Source organism: Synchiropus splendidus, chromosome 13 (assembly GCF_027744825.2).
Source record: "Synchiropus splendidus isolate RoL2022-P1 chromosome 13, RoL_Sspl_1.0, whole genome shotgun sequence".
Classification (NCBI taxonomy): domain Eukaryota; kingdom Metazoa; phylum Chordata; class Actinopteri; order Syngnathiformes; family Callionymidae; genus Synchiropus; species Synchiropus splendidus.
Genome location: NC_071346.1, coordinates 17,606,150 through 17,628,880, shown reverse-complemented (window position 1 = coordinate 17,628,880; position 22,731 = coordinate 17,606,150). Strand labels below are relative to the sequence as shown.

Below are 22,731 nucleotides of genomic sequence, written 5' to 3'. Positions count from 1 at the left end.
GGTCTGGAAACGTTGATGCTCAGCGGTAGATAATCGCAAAACCATGGCAGCTCTATAAAGTTTGCTTATGTATGTGAAGGCAGCAAAACGGAAGATTGTCTTCGAACAAATTAGGTTTGATTTTTTTTTTTTATCAAGACATTAAACATTAATAAATCACAACAAAGTGTTTGCAACAGTTCATGCTGATTTTAATTTTTTGTCTCTTGACGATTGTATTATTGTTGGAGTAGTATCTTGAACAATTGACTTCAATAATACATCTAAATAACGCCACCGAAATAGTGTATAAAATGGTTGAACGATTGTGTGCGTCTTTTTTTTTCTTTTTGTTAAGGCGGAAGTGGATGTGTTGACGACAGCTTGACAGTAGTGTTGCTGGCTGGGAACAGGATGCTGTCAGGCCGAACCGTCGCACCGACCTGACGGAGAAGATTCACGGCAGCATCTTTTGTTTTCCGGACCCAGCCATCGTGGTAAGAAGTCAAAATGACTCTGCTGGTCCATGCATGGCATTCGGTTGCGGTTTTATCGCACTTGAAACATCTGCGGGGACGTTAGCAAGACGGACGTGCTGTCTTTTCATGCATTATCGTCGAAAACAAGAGCTATTGTTCGACGTGCTGTCAGTGAGGCAGCTGTCTGTTGTAGGTTAGTATTAGCGATGCGTGGTTTGCTCTGAGAGAGAGTCGGTGGTATGCTGTTCCATTAGAGGCACGGCGTTGTGGCTGTGTTAGCTCACCATTGCTGTGGGTCAGGGGGGTGGGTTGAGGGTATTATGCTGTCTGGGCCACTTCTATGAAAGCACGGACGTGCTTGGCTCATTCATCGAGCTGTTGGTGGTCTGCGTTAGAACGTTGCCGTTAGCCGCCTCTCAACCACCCCTGCAAGTCTCGAGGCGTTTATATTCCGTGCGCATCTCTGTCTACCAAATATATATATATATATCGCTCTTCGTCTCTCTCTCTTCTCTTCTCTCTCTCTCTTCTCTTCTCTCTCTCTCTGTCTCTCTGTCTCTCTCTCTCTCTGTCTCTCTCCCTCTCTCTCTCTCTCTCTCTGCCCCCCCCCCCCCCCCCCTCCCCGCCTGTCTAAGCACACGGTTCTACCTCTCAGACGTAAACCGGCTTTAAAATAATGTACACAATCAGCTCCCAGTTGTGCTCAAATGCGACCAACAAAAACCACTGATGGACAACTATTTGGTATTTGGTCTGAGGATCATGAGGACACGGTCTTGGAGGACCCAAAAAAGCATAGTCTATACTTGTGTATGATCCGCTGCTTATATGAAAGAAACATAACCCACAGTTGGGATCTGAAATGTATGTTCATTTGAATCTGTTAGTCCATCTTTCCTGTTGCTGCTGACATTAATTGAAATGCAGTTAAACACCTACGAAGTTGTTTTAAATGACTATAACTGAGTGAGGGCCAAGTGAGTGAAGTAGAGAAGATCTTGGGGCCGCTCAAATCAGCAGCATAGAACGGCAGAGCCACCTCAGCAGCAAGCTTAGTTCCTTTGTTTACATTATGGCAGAAGCAAGACTTCGTTGTGAGGAGTCCAAGAAGAGACAGTGTGAAACTACATAGCAAGATCCTGGACACGAGTCAATATAGGAGTTGCATTTACAGCCTGGTGGGAACTGAGAGCTTCTGATCCTGAAGTGGCGATGTTTCTACTCGACTTGTAAGTCATTCTTTGTGTTTACCGCGGGTCTTGGGTGTGTTATAAAATGTGAGGAACTTATTTTGTGTAAGTGCCTGTTCGTAATTTTATTGCGTTTATTACAGGATAGTGTAGATAAAGCCAGCAAAATGCTGCAAGCGATGGAGGGCAGTGCTACGGCTTAAATGAGAACCACCGGGCCATCAGAAAAATGATCTCTGACATGATCAAAGTATTTAAACAAAGTGGAAACAGCACATAACACATCGTGAAGGTGGCGATGACCATGACAGTTTTCACAGAAGAATCCCATAAGAAGCATCACAATGACTGATGCCCGTTGCTCGCGGAACTCAAGTAGTGCATTCCAGCCGGACATGTGAAGGAGACAGACCCGTGATGACTCTGCATCTTACAGATTTATTTCTCATTACTAAAAGATAGCGGTTTGATGTTTCATTCAGTAAATGTCAAAATGTTCCCCTTTTCTCCCCTTTTTTCTGTCGAAATCAAGTTTCATTATCTGAGTCCGTCGGTCTTGCAGCTGGTTCAGCCTCTCGCTGGATCCTGCTGCTCCTCACTGGCTGAATGACAGAGTTTGATTCCTGATCTTGAATGATCTTCAAGAATTCACTTTGCCAGTATAGGCTTGACATTGTTATAGGTAGTACTAGGGTTGGGCGATTATGGCAAAAATGATAGTCACGATTATTTTGATTCGTACCATGATCACGATTATTCAAACTATTATTGAATGACTTCAGATTTCGCTGTCATTAAACTTTAACCTTCTTCATATAGGTTAAATATTTCTCTCTAGAAACGTCGCCAAGCGGTGTGGTCAGGCTTCAGAGAACAGTGGAGACAGGAGACAATATTTCGAGCTGAGCAGGCGCTTGGCTGGGTCGCAAAGATGTTTTTGAGGTTCTGATTTGTACGCTGTGATGTCATATTCCAAGTTTTTCATTCATTTTTTCATGATAGAAGAAGTCACTTCTTTGATTATAATATGTCTCTGCAGCGAATTTATCCACTTCCAAATAATCACTCTTTTTTGAAACATCGGCAACAAGCAGCTAGCATTGCTGTTGTGGCTCAGAACACTGGATGAGCGTCTGCTCAGGTTCTGAATACCATGGCGCCGTTGTCAAGGCGACTGGGTTGGTAGCTAATGGTGGCTAATATTAGCGTCCCCCACTCTGATAGGTAAATGGAGGCTCGAGCTCTCTCGCTGACAGGCGGAGCTTCGCGCTGAGTGGCTCACTTTATGTAGCGCGCTCACTGTGCACTCCATAGTAGCTTCCCACTGGTCAGTTTTCATCGGGGTGAAGCATCGGGGGGTGCATCGGGTCATAATGAGCGAAGCTGGGGAGACATGTGTCCAGCTAAATAATCGTTTCGTAGCGATTATCACGTTTTTATAATCCAAGGAATACATAATCGTAATCCCAATACAAATTTGATTAATTGAGCATCCCTAGGTACTACTGTAGTGGTGGATGGCGGTGTGAGGGTGAGATGCTGGGATACTGTGCAGCCTTAACTGTCGCATGTGTTGCCTGGCTGCTACGTGCTGCAGTGCCAGACATTGAATTAAAAAAAAAAGCTGGCATCTGCTGGCTGTGGTTGTAAGTACGGGTGAACGTAAGTCAAGCAGGTCGTAAGTCGGATGTTACTTGTACCTATTGCTGGTTTGCGTAAGTTGCTCCAAATGCTTCAGTGATTAATATCTGTAACTGAAAAAAACGCTCAAAATTAAATGGTCTCTTAACCTTCATGGAAAATACAACAAGACATCACTTCCAGGAAACCGCATAACAGCTAACATACACACATATGTATATATGTACGTATGTGATCAGCTGATCTATGACCCGCTCCATCTCTTTTATTTGATGTGTGGATCTGAATTTAATCCACACTTTTAATCCACACTTTAAACAATCGATTGTGAAACTAACTCATAGCTTTTTAATCAGAGAAGTATTTTACCACAAAGCTCCCTCCCCCCACTCCCGACTCCACGACACACAGCGCTTGCCGAATGCGAGCAAAATAGCTGAACAGGAGTCAAAATTCATGTGGTTCAATTTATTTCATCAAGCGGAAAGCCTTCATATGTATTTTGTTTGTTTGATGGATGGATGTTAAATGTGTGAAAGTTTAGGAAACATACACAACTGATACAACCGTTGCTTATCTTGCATAAGTATATGAAAGAAGAGAACAGAACTGTGGACATTTGGCTTGTACTAAGGGAAAGAATATGATATTATAATTATAAAAATGTGATTTTTTTTTTTTTTTTTTTTTTATCAATTAGGGTCAGCTGACTAAAACAACTACTCAGGAGACTCCTTCTTCTGAACATGTTACTGTGGCAGCAGCTGCTGAGTTCACCGAGATTGACTCAGATGTTTGTTGTGATAAAAAGTAATTTTTGTACAAAAAAGTTGTTTTTTTTTTTACCAAAACAAGTCGTTGACCTGACCTGTCTGGAGGGGAGTGGGCTGGGGGCATAGCTTTGGACGCCCTGTTTCAAAATCCTAGCTAAAAGCCTGATCGAGTATCTCGCGATCCATCTGAGTTATTATTGTTACCATTACTGAGTGGAGAACTGCTGCTTCGCTCAGCTGGAAATTGGAAATTGAAAACTCTGCTGCAATATGCTGTAGCAAAGCTGTATCTTTAGCCACTGCCATGTTGTCATTATGACGGGCGCTGGCGTCATTTCAATGTGAGCACTAACATAGTGCTTAAATGCCAGTATCGGTTCGCGGATCAACAATTTTTCTGCCCGATGCCCGATTTTAAGAGGTTGGATCGGGCCGATACCAGGATCGGGATTGGTGCATCAACACTTTCAGACAAGCTTTTATATATGGGGGCCTCTGGCCAAGATGTGGATAACGGCGAGATTACAGCGGTAAACAAATATGGCGGCCAAGCTATGGCTGCAAAAGGGTTGAGAATCGGCAAATTTCAATCATATTCAGCAAAATTAGCGGGCGGAAACACTAAATTCATGGAAACCAGTGTGATGACACTTCGAGTTGGGCATTATACAAGTACTAATGATCAGACATTCAGGGCATCGATTTTTTTTCTAGTTTAAGGCATTCTAGGGATCTGGCAGTGTTTCCACCGGGTAATTTTGCCAAATATGATCCTAATTCACAGATTCGCTAACCTTTCGCAACTGTATTTTTGCCATCGCGGTTGCCATATTTGTTTACCGCCGTAATCTCGCGGTGGTCTTGCGAGTTGTTGACACTCATGCGTGGAAGCATGCTGCTATTGATGGGATGTCTGACTCTGATGACAGGACGAATCCGCAGATAAGTTCCAAACTTTAAACAATCGTTCACAAAACTAACCCATTGCTTTCTAATCTGAGGAATATTTGGCGCTCCCCCTGCATCCCCGCGGCAAGCGGACAAACTCACAGCCCTTTCAAAATTAGAGCAAAAAAGCTTAATAGGGATCAGAAGTAGAAGCCTTTATATATGTATTGTTGGAATGAATGAATGTTGTGGTTGTGAAAGTTTAAAAAACCATCACTGCTGATACAACTGCATGCTTATCTTGCATCAGTATATGAAAAAAGAAGGAGGCACAAGGCTGTACACACCATGGCTTATAAACATGTTTTTATTATTATTATCATTTTAATGAATCAGGGTCAGCCAAGTAAAACATCCCTGCATCTCAAAGTGTTACAGTGGCAACATTTACTGACTTCACGTCTGTTAACGTTTGTTATTTGACTCAGATGCTTGTTAATGTGTTTTTTGTCAAGTTATTTTCTTACAAATAGATGTTTACAGCTGTGTTTTTTACAAAGCAAGTTGTTAGTTGTCAGTCATTGACATGGTATCAACACTGGTTCACTTCTTGATTACTTGAATACTATCCGTATTACCTCTGACTTGCTGGTTTTAAAATAGAAGTTTTCTCAGAATGTTGCCCCACAAGTGTTATATTCATGGAGACAACCTACAACTCTCCATGTTAGGGATGGGCGATATGGACACAAAAAATTATGATAAATGTTTTCAAATGTCATTCCAGTGATAACTGTAATTATCATGATAAATACATGTTCATTCTATTCCATGTGTTGTACACACAACAGTCTCTCTTGAAACTGTTTTATGATGAAACTTATGAGTGGAGTTTGTCTACAACATCATTGTTTGTTTAATTATAATAGTAAACTAAGTCTAGAGATGAGAAATTCAATGTTGCATGCCACTGGTAGAACCTGCTTGTGTCTGACAGACTGCTCTCCCACTTTTATTAGGGGTTAAATGTATACTTATACTCATGTCTCTGAACAGTTTACTTAAACTATGGACCCGTCTGGACACATTTCCTCGATGCTATTGAAGAAATATTAGAAATAATGTCAATAAATTATCATTTAGTCATATTCTATTCAAATTCATCATACAAACTGTCAGTCTTTGTTTAGTATAATGAAAATCCTTTTCACAATTCTCTCTCCTAAAATGGTCGTTTTTCATTGCCTTATTGACAATTTCACTAATACTTTGACCATTTTTGAATTTCTTGATGGTCCCTAACTGATGCCGGGGTGTAGCATTAGGGCTGCCCGTGAGAGTGTGTGAACCCTAATCGAAGACGCGGAAGTGGACGCCGCTGGAGCAGTTGTCTGTTGAATATCCAACTATTTTCACCCTGGTGTTTCACCGAGGCACCAGTGCAGCTGGAGACCTGCATGTGTTGATATGAACCAAGACAGACAACTGCGTCAGGAAACCCATTAGGACCACTCCATCTAATAAAACGAACACCAACCTTGAGACTCAAAGTCGACCAGTGTCATCATCAAAACTTCCCTGTCTTAAAAATTAGTTTAAAACTACGATTGTGAACCTAAGTCAACCAAACTCTCCATAACTGTCACGCAAAGGTGTTGGCTGTCAAACGCCTTGGAACTGGAGTGTGCGCGGCCCGCTGTTGTGGTCTTGTTTTATTCATGTATGCAAGTCCAATGCAGCGAGTGTGCCGCTTAGTTTTCGAATTTATCATGATATGCAGATTTGTCACCACGGAAATTGTTTTTGGCGGTATGCTAAGTTGCCGCCCATCCCGACTCCACGGTGTTGTCTGCTGAAAGTGTCCAGCCAAGCTTAATTGGGCTGATAACGTTCAGGTTTCACGTGATCACGTTTCACTTTCATCTTCTTCTTCTTCTCCTAGCACAGCGTGATCTTGTGAGGAAACATGGGTCGCCATTGGAATAAAGTTGCCACACGTTTACGTTCATAAATTGAAATTTGGCTTCACCTGGTTTCATGGCTCCAGTCTGGATGCCTGCAATAGAGCTGTTGCACTACTGTTGACATGCTGATATGATGATGAGGTGAACTTTGTGGCACCAAACACTGGCACGGTGTTCGTCTTCACATCTAAGCAGAAATGCTCCCATGCTCCCAATACACAATTGGGAAATAGAAGAAATAAAATGTACAAAAAATCTCACCCAATTTGCAGTTTATGTAAATACAACAAGGGCTTATTAATTTGGCATTTCTATGATAAAAGCACACAAAAGAAACAACAATTGGATGGAAGATAGAAGAATAGTGGAAGATAGTGAGGTATTATTTATGCAAACTAAGAAATAAAGATGTATATCTCAAAAATTAGAGGTATTCTCCTCAGCTCCACTTTTTTAAAGGTTGGCAAAGTGCACTCTTTTCAATTAATGACTTTTTTCTGAGTTTGCATCTCCCTGGTTGGAGTACTCCTTTTTATTGGAAGGATGTTTTTTGTAATTAAACACTAGCATTGTGTTCCTCTTCTAGTCTTGCCCTCCTTGGGATATAATTCCACACAGAGGACATGTCTGCCAAGTGTTAGTTCCAGGTTCTATCTGCTTGAGGCTTGCTAAGTGGCTACAAACTGTGCAATGGATTTCCTGATAATTCCCGATCCATCAAACACATTGGTATCAGGCTCCAATATTGGGTCGGATCATGCAATCGCTAGTGAGATCCGATACCTTTCTGAATATCAATACTTTGCTACTATCAATGCTCCGCTATCTTGACTTCACTTGACCTCAGCTGGTGACGTCAGTGTGTCATGTTTAAAGAGTGTGCAGATTGCTGTAAAATTTACGGTTACGTCAGGCAGAAAAAAATCCTTTGTTTTTTTGCCTGTCGAGTCCTGAAATCATTTGAGTAACTGTTTCACCCCTACCTGTGTCATGATGAATTGTTTCTGAAAAGGATTCTGCAGATAAACCTATCAATTTGTGTGTGGTTCATGTGTGTTCAGGTGGGTGATGGGACAGTTTCGGTGTTTCTGTCTCTCATAATGGATGGAAATTCTTGCTGGTGGGCCCAGGGGACACATTGCTGCGGTGTGGAGGATTTAGACCTGCTTTGGTAAGCATTCTATTCAGCATCCTAAACTTTGTGCGCCCACAATCTAGACCAAAGTCAGATCAAAACATGACAGCAGGGTCAAGGAAGGTTTCATTTATTTATTTTTTTAAACAATTTCTATGAGGTGTCCACTAGGGGTGTTCCATCTGAAGCGCCTCACAATTCATCATTTTTCCTCTTTACGCATTTATTCTTCACTTTGTCTCATATATATATATATATATATATATATATATATATATATATATATGGACGGGGGACGGGGACGGGGATGCATGCATATACTAGTGATGGGTAGATGAGGCATCCTGTATCGTTTCGACACAGTGACACACTGTATTGACACTGTGTTGCTGAATACTGACACCTGGTGGACTTGCAGGAAACATTTGACAGGGTCATCTGACACTGATCTGTCAAACCAATTTTATCCAATTCCATTGATTAGGCATTTGCATTCACATTATTTTTACATATACGTAATTTCATAAAAAAAAAATCTTTGATATTCGAGACGCAGTTGATAAATTAAGTGAACATCTGCCTGAATGCCTAAGTAAAAGTGTTGTGAATGACAATGGACTCATTGTAATTAAAGATTTTTATTCAAAAAAATTAGTTTCTCCAGCGTTTTGTTATTCAGTCTATTTCTTTTTTTTTTTGAGGCAATTTCCCCCGCCTTTGAGAAGATCCTCTCACAAGGCACTGAAGAGGCCGGTGTGCACAACACCTGTGTGGCCAATATAAATAGGTGAGGGAACGTTGCCTCCATGGACTTCCAGTATAAGAGCGGGTCTTCCGTACGTGCAACGTGTCCTGTTGACAGATGCGCTTCCTTATAAACACAGTTTGGCGCGGGACCGCTGTGTCGACACGGTTCCCATAGTGGTCACGTGACTTTCTTAAAGCGGTACGCGCACCAACACGGGGTTTGCCCTGGAAGCTCGGCGCACGCATCGACGCCTCAGTGTCGCTGGACCCATCACTAGCATATACTTTGTTCTGCCTCAGTGCATTGAAGCCTGTAATAAGATTAGCTCTTGCTGGAACAATCCCTGAGAGACAGATTGGTGAAGACTGGCAGTTGACCCTGGTTCAACCATTGCCATTCTCAAGTTTATACATACATGCATGCACATACAATAATAATTTTTTTACCTTTTAGCCGATGGTCCAGGTTATGTTTTTTTTCCTCCTTCGCCAAAACTGCACTGGCTGTGTGGATATCTCATAGTAAGGAAGAACAGAATTGCGTGGTGAAGTTGCCATATATACTCTACCCCCTTTGTCTGTCTGTCTGTCCTCAGTGTATATCTGATTTAAAAGACACAAGGGAAAAACAAATGCGTTGACATTTAAAAGCTGCCCTAAAATGAGGCAAAAAGAGAGAGGGGGAAAAAGCATTACATACTTGAACAACATCGCTGAATCAGTGTTCCCTTAATGGATCTCTAGGGTTTAGACACCATGAAAATAAAATTGATTGGAAGGGCATGTTGTTTACTTCTATCTGCAGTGTCCTGGTTCATTGTGTAATATGTATGTTTGCAAGTCGACTCATCAACTCTAATTCTCAGAAACTCACACTATTACAGCCTCATACAGGGCTTGTGCGTTCTGCTGGTTGGAGTAACTCTGCCACTAAAGGAAAGATAACACTCTCATAACGCTGGAAACCACCAATACTATTACTCAGTGGAGGCCGACCATCCATGCCTGTTGAGTAGGTCTTTGAATTGTGAGCATCTATCTTCCTGCTTAGGAAATGAAGTGGGCGTTCCATGTGCAGTTCTGCTGGATGTTGGCCTCATGCCCATAGGTGCTGAAACACCACAACCAGCCCACTGCCACTGCCTATCTGTTGCTCTGAGTTTCACCACCTGAAATTATTCACCACCACCTCTTCCCCTGAGGCCTCAAAAAGGTTCCTGCATGTCTTAATGGATGTATTGTTGTGTCAACCCTGAACCAGTGAATCCATCATTTTCTTGTGATATTAGTCTCAATTTAATGACTGCACGGATGACTTATGAATAAAAAAAGAAAAGAATATAGACATTTAAAAGTGAGTGGGGAAATCTCAATGACTTTGACAAAGGTGACTCTGTTCTGCACCTTCGGGATTTCTTCTTTGGCTCCAGAGTAACAGATGACCTAGACTTGACAGCTGCACATTGTGTTCATAGAACACAGAGAGTATACGCTGAGTACTGCAGCAGTAGGGCTCACTTCTCAACCTCACAGAGTGAAAGCCGAGACAGGTCAACACCAAGATGCATCATTTATCCTCTTCTCGGCTGGTAAAAAACTGTTGGTGATTAATATGAGCTATGTGCATGTTGGTGATTGGATGCTTTGTCTGGTGGAGGTGAGCCAGTAGCAGGAGAAAAGAACTTGGCATCCCATTGCTGATGATGCATGTCATTTGGGTCACCATGGGCTGTGGCAGTGTTAGAATGGAAGGGACCACACTCAAAAAGGCCTCAAACTAGCTGGCATTTTTCTCTGGACCCTGCAATGCCTTACATATACTACTAGGTCAAAAAGTTTGGACATCCTTTTTTTATTCTACATTGTCGATGCATTCTGAAGAGGTTAGATATGGCACTGGATATAGGGAATTATTAAATACGTATGTTTTATATTTTAGACTCAAAGTAACAGCACTGCTTCCACTTCCACTGATTCCACTGATGTAGTCGCCCGTTGGAAAACCATTTCAGATGATGACCTCAAGAGACTCATCTCCAGAAAGAGTATGCAAAACAGTCATCAAAGCAATGGGTGGCTATTTTGAAGAATATTTAAAAAAAACTTTTTGTTTACTACAAAATTAGAAGTGTGTGTAATTAGAAGAATTAACAGTGAATTGAGGTACCTGTAACCTGAGATTTACTACTCGGTGGCTGTGTGATTTCACATGTGTCAATTAAAATTGAAAGTGTTGGTCTTTTCAACTGAAAGTCAAGGTATCAAATATAAATGTTTCAGAAAAACATAGGTTGAGTGAAAAAGCCCTTGACTCGCTGAGGTGGAGATGGAAAGAATGAACACCTTGTCACTGTACTTCAGTGCAATCTCAGTGGAGCCTGTGCTCTTTCAAGGTCAACAAGGTTTCTTTCCTTAAAAGGCAGATGTGGAGTGTCATGCTTTCCCATCTATGTGTGATGTAGAAGCCCCTCCTGGTACTTCTACTTCTAACATCATTACTAAATGTTTGTTTGATTTCAGATCAGAGGAGCTGGAGCGGGGCAAGGTCTCTTCACTACTTCGGCCCTGTGCACCAGTACACTGTGAATACTCATTCCACTGCGGCACTGTTAAGTCGATTGTGTGAGAGATCTGCCACAGTATAGCATGGAGCCAAGATTCCTACAGACTCAAGTTCAGCTCTAGATTGGTATCCAAACTGATGTGCATCACAAGAACTGATTTCAGGGAGTGATCACTAAATTTGACCCACAAAACACTGACTTTAGTAGCTGATTCAGAGATGATGGTCACCATGAACATCTAAATTTTTAGGCTTTCCCTCCAACTATATATTGTGTCTTCATGTTTTGGGGCTTCCCCAGTACCCCCGCCCTCTGTCACCCTCCCCACACCCACTGCCATCACGGCCGGCCACCCCAGCCGCCTTGTTGCCATGCCGACAGAGACACTGGCTCAAGCCCTCCCAGATAGCAAGGGTGCAGGACCTACAACACCATTCAGTTCAACTGTGCCCCTCCGCATCCTAAATAAGGGCCCTGAATACTTCAGAAGGCAGGTAAGTGTGTCTTGCGCCTCAGTTATTGTCAAAGCACTTCAGAAACCACAGGCACAATTAGATTTTAAGCAAAAGCGGATTGTGTTTCTTAGGTGGAACCAAACCCAAAGCGACTTAGTGCTGTGGAACGTTTGGAAGCTGACAAGGCAAAGTATGTCAAGAGCCAAGAGGTGATCAATGCAAAACAGGAACCAATCAAACCCCCCATTCTTGCCAAGCCACCCATAGGCCACACCCTTTTGTCAAAGAGAGGTTCTGGGGTTGGAGGAGTCGCACCATTCAAATCATCCAACAACAATGCGAAACTAGAAACGAGTGGCACAGTAAAACGAGAGAATTTGAACCTGGAAATCCTTAAAAACCTGCTGAACTCATCCTCCTCTTCGGGCGGCGCATCTGAAAGCCGAAGTGGAGGAGCAAAGAGTGCTGTGATGGTGAGGACTTCTGGAGGATTGGCCCGCAGCTGGACTCCATCTGGGTAACGTACCTTCTGTGACTCAGCATTGTCAGTTTAATAATGGATGTCCACTGCAGTCTGGGAGTGTGCTCTCCTAATGTCTGAGATGGGACTTGACCTTCTTTGTTACAGCACCAGTATAGTCTTTCAGCAATCTTGAAAATTCTATTTCTGATTCTAGGATTCCATTGACGTACCGATCCACAATGATGCTCAATGAACAGCCATTGGACTCTGCACCAAGTTCCAGCACCTCACACTCCCTGCGATCCTTTGCTCATTCTCTGAAGATGCCACCAGCTAATACTGGGGAACGACGGAGTCCTCAGTTGGGAGGAAACCTCAACCTCAGTAAACGGGGTCTGGATGAGAGAGGAAGGATGGGAGGGGTCATGGAACGCTCCCGATCCCCACTGCCTCCTCTGCTCACCTCCCACTCCTCTTCTGATCTTCTGAGACTATGCAATGGCAAACCACTGCGCACTGCTCGATCAAGTAGTTCCTCTGCTCCACCACTTCCTCCAAAACCGAATCCTGCCTCTCTTCCGCCCCCTGCGCTATCGCTGGCCTCCAGTCGACCAAATATTTTTTCCTCTCCCTGTGACAACATGACTACCCAGTCCCTGCCTTGTGATGTTGACGACAGTCCCAAGCCAACTGATTCCACTGTCGAGTTGGATCCTGGTTCATCTGTGGCTCGTCGCTCCTCACTGCACCGCTCTAAGTCAGACCTAGCAGATCGGTACGCCAGAGCCGGAGCAGATGTGGAACGGTTTTTCAACTATTGTGGCCTGGACCCTGAAGAGCTTGAAGAAGTTGGTCCCGAGAACTTCGCCAGAGCCAATTCAGACATTGTTAGCCTGAATTTCCGTTCTGCTTCCATGATCTCCTCGGACTGTGACCACTCCAGGAGATCCTCCAATGATGGGCTGTCTGATGGAGATGAGGCTGAGGATGAGGAGGAGGAAGCTGGAGAGCGGGTTCCCTATGGGATCTCTGCTGTGGAACGTAATGCAAGAGTCATAAAGTGGCTGTACAGTATCAAGCAGGCTAGGGAGACACAGAAAGTCTCACATGTCTAAAGGAATTTCAGCATTTGGAGTGAGGGCTTTTCAAATCGACGCAGGCTGAATTGGACATTCTTCATGCAAATACTGCAACACTTTTACCTGTCATCGCTCTCTGAGGCGACATCTAGCCTCATATCAGCCTGATCTGGCTACTCCTTCATTTGGAAGCTGTAGTTGGCACAAGATGAAAATAATAGAGTCCTAATCCAATTCCCTGCTTTCAATGTGAAGTAGAAGTAGCTCTGTGTATTTTGGCTCCTCCACTTGTCTTGGCTCCAGTTTCCCCAGCGGTGGCCACTCATACTGTCCACTTTTATGACCTTCTCGACTGACAAAACAGCACTTTAAATCATTAGCACACTATAGGCACTTGTGACCACGTGACTGGCTAAACGCTTGTAAGATGGCTGGGTCAGGAAGGGTTTTTCGTGGTGTGCCCTTTCATAAGAACTTGTACACAAAGTGCTGCCTTGTGGTCATCTTTGCCTGAACCAGTAGAAGTAAGCCTGAGCCCAGGCTGAGACATGATTCACCTTTCAGGATCACAGGGTCGAGCGAGTCATTGGTGAGCCAAGTGGTTATTATTAACAGCCAGTATTGTTCTCTCGTTGCCTCTTTCACAACATGGACATCCTCTTGCTCTGCCACTTCTCAAGCTTTTCTCTGTTTTACAGCACTCTGACTCTTGATTTTAGGCTGTGTCTAAGAAGCATTTGTCAGATGCTTCGCCAGTGCTGACACATTACAGTTGTTCTTTATTTGCCGTAATTAATACGTGTATTTGCTGCAGAGGTGGAATGCCAAATCCACTGAAAAGAGTAGGCAGTTTTTATTGCAAAAAGACCCGGTCTTGCCAGATTTATGGTTTAAGAGACTGTAATGGTTACTATTGAGAGCAGGGGTGCCCATCTATTCTCAGTGCATTGCATGACATTACGGCCATCCGTTCTTTAAAGAACACTGTTCATACTGATTCAAGTGTCTTTTAAAATACTAAAGGAGCCCTATCAGTCACATCAGTATATGTCTCGGCACAAAATTGGATTGGAAATATTTACATTGGAAAGTGAGCATCGGCCCCCTCCATTAAAAAATTTAATTCTTTAATAGAAATGAATGGAAATGAAATCAGGTTCTCCATGTTCATGCCCACTGTGTCTGCACACTTGCTAGTCCAAACCACTCGCTGCTGGGCTTTCTCCACCATTGTGTTTGATATGAACATAGCAGAGCACAAACCACTATATTGAACAACACCCATGCACTCACTTGATTGACATGCAAAACATCCCAGTCAGACAAAACTCAGGTCAATGGTGAGACCGTGGAATTTGTAGTACTCCCAAACATTTGAATATGTTATGAACAATGGACACTGAACTATGGCCATATTATTTGAACAACACAAGTGCTGTGTAGGCTGGGGTTTCCTCTGTCTGGGAAGACACTACAGGTCAACTGTTTCATTCATGTATTTGTTAAGTGGCTGTATAAATGTATATAAAATAAGTGAGGTCAGGTTTTCAATCAAATGCATTACATTTCTTTGCAGTATATTACGTTGCTTCCACTACATTGCATATCAATTTTCTTTTAGTGCTTATGGCTACATGATGTGTAAATGTTTTTATTTACTTCTTCAAGAGAAAAAAATGCTGCTGAAAATCTACGTCAGTGAAATATTTACATACCTGTAGCACACTGCAAAAGGTGCTCCTGTAGCCCGCTGAAATTCTCGTTATTGCTTGGGCCATCTGCTTAGCTTTCTGACTATCACCTTAGTCTGGGCGAGTGTTACCTGTCGTTTTCTGCAATGAGCCCCAAGAAGTTCCCATACTCAGTCAAGTGCTTGTTCTTTAAAAGGCGTATTTCATTTCTTGTGTTTTACTGTGCTTCAACTGCAAAGCATTGTTTCATTGTGTTGTATGTGTTGCAGGATGCAAACTGTACATGACAAGCCGTATAAAGGTTCCACAGCTGACATGTTGCTGCTGTGCACGTGCAGTGAGTTGGTATGGGACACTACACAACACGCAGGGCTTCTTCAGGTTTTTGTAATCAGCAATGGAAGGCAGTGTTCAGCGTGTACCATCACTTACTTTTTCATGGATATCGGCCGATCACTGATCACTGGCAGATCAATCAGATTGGACTAAAAATAAATCCTGTCAGTTTTCGGTTTTATTACACACCCATTGGGATTGTGCTACTCCATACGCAATTGTAGTGGTGTTGTATCAAGAGGAATTATTTATTCATATACCCCATGTCCTAGAAAGAAAATAAAAATAGATTAGGAAAATAGATACGTCCAATGTGAGGAAAACAGTGGGCACCCCTGTCTGAGACTGTTCTGACTTTTGGTTTGCAACAGTAAAGCCATGACAAATTGACAATTGTTGGGGCAGGATGCTGACAACAGAATGCTGGATATGTTTTATTTAAACTGCTGTTATTCCAGAAATTAGAGGGTTCTTGCACTAAAACAGTGTGCATTGAGAATGTTCAGGAATCATCCTTTCATTTTGCTGCAATGAGCACCTGCAGAAAGTAAAGTCTCCTTTAACAAATGATCACCTTTCTGGACCACCTGCATTTTCTTGAGGTCCCTCGATGGACATGTATGACCTTTGATTTGATCTTGTAGCTTTGATCTTTGTAGTGATGACATGTGTTGTCCGTCTCTGTTTCTTGCTACAGGTATCATGGCTTCAACTGAGCACACAAAAATTGATATTATTGTGGCTTACTGGTCAGAGCACAGCGTAGTGGAAGGTGAAGCGGCGGATCAGAGTCAGTTGCAGTCGATGCTGTTTACAATGAGCTAATATAAATCCATATAAATCCTTCTTGTATGTAAGACACAGTGATTAAAAAAAGATAAAAGTAGAGTTGAGGAGTCTTGTAGGGTCAGTGGAAGCATTGTAGAACTTCCCTCAGTTATGTGTGCAATCCTCGTCATCGCTCCTTTTTAAAGGATGCGAGTCACATTCCTTGACAATCTCTGTGAAGAGTTTCAGCCATGTTCTTATCCAAAAGCCAAGTTAACTTATCTTATTATTGATCTCCAAATGTAATGAACATCATTCTGGCTGTCAGAGTTCCTCATCAGTACCAAAATACATACAATTCCGTTATTGCTCTCACCTCTTAAACCAAGACGGAACACATTTACTCAACTTACAAATCAGTCATCCTGAGTAATGAAAGAGCTCGCACTCAAAATGGGACCGTTCAGTGACACGTTACAAAGGAGTTTATTTCAGATGTATCTAGGCGTTACTAACAAATGAGCCCTCAAGGTTTGAGTCCACAGACTCATGTGTGCATATTGCACACTGAAGTCCTGATGTGGAAGTGAGTCTGACCAAAGCTGTTCCCCAGCTGCCCAGTTCATCTTGAGATGGATTGATCATGGTGTGCTCAGTTCTGTCCCTGGTCCTGCTCTCCATCCTTCCTCCTCCAGCCCTGTTTCTTCCAGTTACTGTGGCAACCTTCTTCTGCATGAATAAACCTGATTACAAGAACCAGAGCAGTCCGGGAGGATTTTATTTTAGTTTTTTCAGTGTGAGTGAATTGATCCATCAGTTACATTTGTTTTAAATTACTTCCCAGTGATGTAGACCCAGTTGACTGCCATACCTCCCCCTATTGTCCTGCTGTCTGCGCATGTTGTTGTCCTGTTCACTGTCTTGTCAGTTCTCAGTGTGGCCACACCGACTCCCTCTCCGCAGCATTGAACAATAATCGTGTTCTATCACACCCGCCGTTTGTTTTTGATTGACAGTATTCTTCTGTGGTACTTTCTGTGGATTCTCAAACGTGTAAATAATGTAAGAACATGTAAATATTGACTTTGAAATCATGTGCTCTGTCTGAAGGTTTGTGTTTTTACCTGACTCAGATGAAGGAAGACATTCATTCGTCACTGACTCCTGATCTCTGGAGACTGACAGTATCTGCACTCTGCTGTTGACTGTATTTTTGATGTGGAAACAGTTTTGCTTGATTAAAGAAACAAATATATACGACTTTTAAGTCGCTGCATTATTTCAACAAATGACCAGTCTTCATTTTGTCACTTTTATTTTAAATGCAGCTTGATTTCATAAGATGAGGGCTCACACAATGCTAAGAGTAGTGAGTAGTTTATTTTGGTTTAAATTTGAAATCTCACTCAAAATAATCAATTGTTTGGAACAAGAATGGATAGATTCCTCACCTTTATTCTATTAACCTCGAATTTTTTTCTGTCTTTTAATCTAGAGGTTCCGATTGAGACAGGAAGAGAGCTGTCCATTTTTAACAACTATAAAATATATTTTTATTTTATTATTTTTGTCAGGGCAAAAACACAGTGAACAGAAGCAGCACAACAGCCTTGTGGGAGAAGGAATAAACCAATTGAAACTGTTTATTTTCTGCTCCGGAACACGACGCTCATGGCAAGCGATATGACAGACGTAAGAACTGATAAGCTTTCTGGACCACCTGCACCTCCCTGGGTGGAGACCTGTGTAACCTTTGAACGGAACCTGTGTCCATAAATAGATAAATATATTGCCCTTATTCTTCCCTGAGAGAAAACGTCACTTTTCACGCAGTAGTTCCGATAAAACTGAGCACATGATGCTGTTGCAGGCTGGTCAGAGCACAGCATAAAGGAATGTTGCACAATAAACCATGCATTGTACAGTGAGCTAATTCAAAACTAAGGCCACGTTGCTTTTTAATCAACATATAACATATACAACGAATAACTGAGATTTTGAATATCGCATAAATGACAGCTGGGCAGAGGAGACGTTTGTCAGTCGCTCTGCGAGGGACCGGAAGTGGGGTTAGTGTCAAACAGATTTTTTTTTTTTTTTTTTTTTTTGCAGCACACATGGTAGCGTTCTAAATACACCACGAAAATTATTCGCTTTGAAGAACTAACACGAACATCGAAGACAAATATGTCAACAAAAAATACGCATTATTACGAAAATAATTGGTTCCGAGACAACAGACATTAGATGGGCGTTGTTTTACGGTCACGTGAACGTCTAACCCGGAACCACAACACCACTGACACCATCTGTTTCTACATAGACTCGTTGCTGATGCACAGGAGACATTCAGTTGGGCGTTTGTCGAGTTCTTTTTTCAACACGACTCTAATGATGTACGTATTTGCGACCTGTCAGTAACAAACACTGTGGGTGCTGTGGTCTTTCACTTCAAATCCGAAGTGTGAATCGTCTCAGTTTGTTAGATTCCGCGTCCTCTGCTGCCCACATGTGGGAACGAGCTGGAGTGATTTCCATCTCTACAGGTGAGAACTAAGCAAACGCAAATCGTTATACTTTTTGGTCCGATAAGATCAGTAATATACTTTGTGAAATGGTGAACGTATTGCTGTCGGTAAATTGGTCTTCGTGTTAGTTTAAAGTTTTCGTTATAAACTGTCTTATTAAATTACTAATGTTATTTTCACGAAAGAGGTGCTTGTTATACTCCAAAAGCCCATCAAGTCGTCGCGAAATAAATATTCAGTCATTCCTTTTTGCAGCTTGATGACTGAACATGGGCTGTTGGCTGTTGGATGAGAAGACCTTCACTCGCTGCTGTCGGCTCCTGCTGCAGAAGTCAGAGCAGCTTAGGGATGGCTGGAGCTGGGAGCCAGTCCAGGTAGGTGCATGATACACATCAATACACAGTGACCGAGGCAACTGAGGAAAGTGAAATTACTGGAGTGCTGTATAGAACACACATTTCCAAATACTCACTATGCACCAGACACTGGGGTCTGTGTGAGACTGTATTGTTTATTTTATCATTATTATTTTAACTGTAAAAAGACATTATTTTATCAAATAATTCGACTAGTTGTGTAAATAAAAGACGAAACAGACATACAATGACCCTTGTTTTCAGGGTCAAACGCTGATGAAACTGATATGATTCATGCGTGCTGAAAAAAATGGGACTTGGTTCTGTCTGTAACCCAGTTGAGCGAGTGTTGCTCATTTGTTTGCTCACAGGGGACCGAGGAGGGCTATTTACGGAAAACTACACTGAAGCCATCCGTCTTATGTTCCTGCTCTGACCTCAGAAAATCTGGTTCTGATCCGGAACTACATGACCAAGTGGGTCACATATGTCTCTGACCTTCCATTTGAATTAAACATTGTAATTGTTCTTATTCATGACCAAAAGAGAAATGTATTACATTTATTTTTGTCTGTTTGAGGTGTCTTTGTTGTTTTTTTTGTGTGTTTTTTTTAATGAACACACATCTCTGCAGACGAGGCCAACCTTGCACCACAAGTGATATTTGAGGTGGTTTCTTAAAAAAATAATAATAATAACCAAAGTCAATTTTCAATGAGTGATACATTAGGTTTTTCAGTATAATAGGAATGTATAACTGAACAAAAAGTTGTGTATTCTGGTTTTAATAATGTCAACAGTTGTTTGGCAAAGTACCTCTGTGTTTGCAAATAAGGAAGCACTTTTTATTGGATAACGCTACTTCCTAACTGTTGGAGTGCATCATACATTTGCATCATTATGTCTTGGCTTTTGTCCTGATTCAATTGATTGGTCCTCGCAAGTGTTTATAATTGGTCTGGTTTCGAGACTCACCATCACCTCTGAGTTACAATACCAGATCAAGAAGATGTAAGGCATAAATAGTAGCATAGTTTTGACCTGTGATGCCTTTTTTTTGCAAAAGCAAAGGCCTGACAACCAGAGAAATTTAACTTGCATCCTATTTCCTGGTTGCGACCCACAGATTGAGACTCTCTGACATGGGACATGTTTGACTGACTGTGTTCTGCTAGGTGTCTTTGGATGCTGCTTGCGTCCCAGGCATCACTGGAATTGATGATGAGGACGATGAAGATGGTTCTGCATGTAGAGCCCCTGGCTGCAGTCAGGTTCTTCAATACGAGTATCATGTTCTCTACTCCTGCAGCTATGGGACACCTGTACTTTACTTCAGAACTTCTACCCTAGGTAAGGATACAGGTCAGGTCACACACACGCTTAATGGCATAGGATGCTTGTCTGTAGTTTTGGGAAAATATTCAGTATGTTTTTTTAATCAATAGCTCTACTTTTTAATTCATTTGCCACAAACATTTTTTGTGCAATGTTATGATTAGGACCACTGAAAAAAAGTCTCTTAGAACTGCCATTGTAGTCAGAATTCTCACTTTTGTCTCTTGATCCAGGCAAATTACTAGTGGAACTGACAAATTAAGATGCTTTTCATTAATTCCGTTCTGTGCTGAAGCTCGGAGAAAAAAAAGTAACTGGTAATTAGACTGGTCTGGCTGGGATGTTTATCGAGTGTGTCCGTAGTGTAGGTGGGTCGTTGGCATGGACCGCCAATCGGGTTGAGCTGTTCAGAAGGGTCTCATCTCACCTGAGTTATCAATTCAATGGATTGTCTATTCATTGTGTTTGGTCCTTTTTGTGTTTCTTTAACAATGGAAAACTTCAACAAGCAAGCCTGATGAGAGTGAATAACTTGTGAAGACGGCCGCCTGAGTGACCAAAATTCATGAAAACCTATAATATAATAATCTATAATTTAAAATAACTCTGGTTTCAAAATCATTTGCAATATAACTGGTCAAGTGTAAAGCTATAAGATTTGTATCATTCTGAAATTGGAGCTCGGTAGTCAATCTCTACTTGTTAAACAAACCTGACTCATATTTCTTGGTCATTCATCTTGTTGCATGTTAAGAGGGGAGGAGTCTGTCTTTGGAGGAGGTGTGTAACTCTGTCCATCCCAGCTTCCGAACAAGACTCCAACTCAGTCCTTTGAACACTATTACCCAACAGGTAAGTGCATTTATTCCTGAGTTCTTTCTCTCTGTGCCGCTTTTCACACTGCGTCTTTGTGTGTCAGGAGCACCCAGTGCTGGGCCAACCTTTCTTCATGCTGCATCCATGTAGGACAGAGGAATTCATGAAACCCATTGTAATGGAAGCGCACAACCAGAAAAGGTAAAGCTATGCTGCCAACTGGCCTTGTTTTGGACACTGTTGGTGTTGACTCATGCGGATCTGTGAGGAGATCCCAGAAGAGGGCGGTCTGAAGTGGTTACAGCGGCTCACACTACTGGCACTCGGCTTCAATAAAATGTCCTATCACCCATGGGTGAACAATTTTCAATGATCATTTTGTGTTATTTTGTTCTTAACACCACCCTCTCAGTAATCCACAAAGATTTTCACCTGTAATGTTTCGGCCACCAAGCTCTAGGACAAGGGTAGGAAAACCGGTCATCCAAGTGCTGTGGTGCTGCAGGTTTTTGTTCCAACCTATCAAGCACATACCACATAACCAGTCGGATGTCAAATGAAACAAGCAACACCAAACTGGACAGACACCTGACTGGAGAGTCTGTGGCTTAGTTGGGTTGGATCAAAAACCTGCGCCACCACGAAGTGATCCAGAGAGCTGGTATGCGATCCTGTGACATGTATGCTCCAATCAAATTAGAGTTTCTAACTTCCTTATACCCTCAAAACTGCACTCTTGCCATGAGACGGTCATCATTTTCTGATTAAACCGAGGGAGCATAGACCATTTTGTGCTCAGCAACAGTAGCTTTGTAGCGCAAGAGCCATTTGAAGTTGATCCTCTAAATGTTGGTTTCTCCTTGTATTGATAATGTCAGTAATGCATCAAGCCTGGTTATCGAAGTGCTGTCATGACAACTTAGTCTCAGTCTCTATTATTATTTTTATTCTCTTATTAAGTGGTGAAATCAATTATTTTTCTGTGCATCTGTTTGTAGATCTATGAACTACGTCGTGACCTGGCTCAGCGTGGTCGGTCCACTCGTGGGATTGGATGTTCCTCTCAAGTACTGCAGTATCCCTTGACTACAATCACAAACACAACACAATTCCTGAATTATGACTCCGACATAAGTTTTGTATGGTGCTTGTGCAAAATGAAGCGTGTAATTGTCTTGAGAGGAAATTGAAATAAACTATTTATTAAGTAAATGACTAGCATATTCAACATTTTTCAATGGTGAAAGCATTGGTCTTCAACAGCATGATATTTCGGATGAATGCACACATTTCACTCATACGTAACCAACGGAAGCGTTGTGGTGTACCTGTGAACAAGCCATGTCCGTGACTCAGTGCGGTCGTGAGGCTACACTCACTGTGCTGCTTCCACGCCTCCGCAGACACACACTGCCCATATAAGCGGAAATTTCCAACGCTTCCATGAAGGACCGTGTCGGATTGGAGTGATGGCCTGTGAATGAAAATGTTGGGTTGTTCAGACATGGTGCGGCTCCCCGTCTGACAGCAGCGGCAGACAGTTG

General features: G+C 42.3%; 2 protein-coding genes across 4 annotated transcripts; both read left to right on the top strand.

The window, feature by feature from the left end:
- The first annotated feature begins 346 nt into the window (after positions 1–346).
- fam110b (family with sequence similarity 110 member B) lies at positions 347–17,404 on the top strand. 3 transcript variants are annotated; one of them, XM_053883633.1, is made up of 5 exons: positions 347–476; positions 7,976–8,085; positions 11,317–11,854; positions 11,947–12,332; positions 12,493–17,404. In XM_053883633.1, exons 3-5 carry the CDS (start codon positions 11,732–11,734, stop codon positions 13,391–13,393), a joined length of 1,410 nt encoding a protein of 469 aa, XP_053739608.1. In that variant the 5' UTR covers positions 347–476; positions 7,976–8,085; positions 11,317–11,731; the 3' UTR covers positions 13,394–17,404. The 3 variants fall into 3 exon arrangements, with proteins under 3 accessions (XP_053739608.1, XP_053739610.1, XP_053739609.1); XM_053883634.1 differs by lacking the exon at positions 347–476 and adding an exon at positions 1,111–1,687; XM_053883635.1 differs by lacking the exon at positions 7,976–8,085 and having other exon boundaries at positions 352–476.
- A 1,047-nt stretch (positions 17,405–18,451) lies between these two features.
- On the top strand, positions 18,452–22,395 carry atg10 (ATG10 autophagy related 10 homolog (S. cerevisiae)). Its single transcript, XM_053883670.1, has 8 exons — positions 18,452–18,548; positions 18,631–18,698; positions 18,936–19,054; positions 19,408–19,512; positions 20,212–20,386; positions 21,126–21,223; positions 21,291–21,388; positions 22,186–22,395. Exons 3-8 carry the CDS (start codon positions 18,950–18,952, stop codon positions 22,271–22,273), a joined length of 669 nt encoding a protein of 222 aa, XP_053739645.1. The 5' UTR covers positions 18,452–18,548; positions 18,631–18,698; positions 18,936–18,949; the 3' UTR covers positions 22,274–22,395.
- Positions 22,396–22,731: the final 336 nt, after the last annotated feature.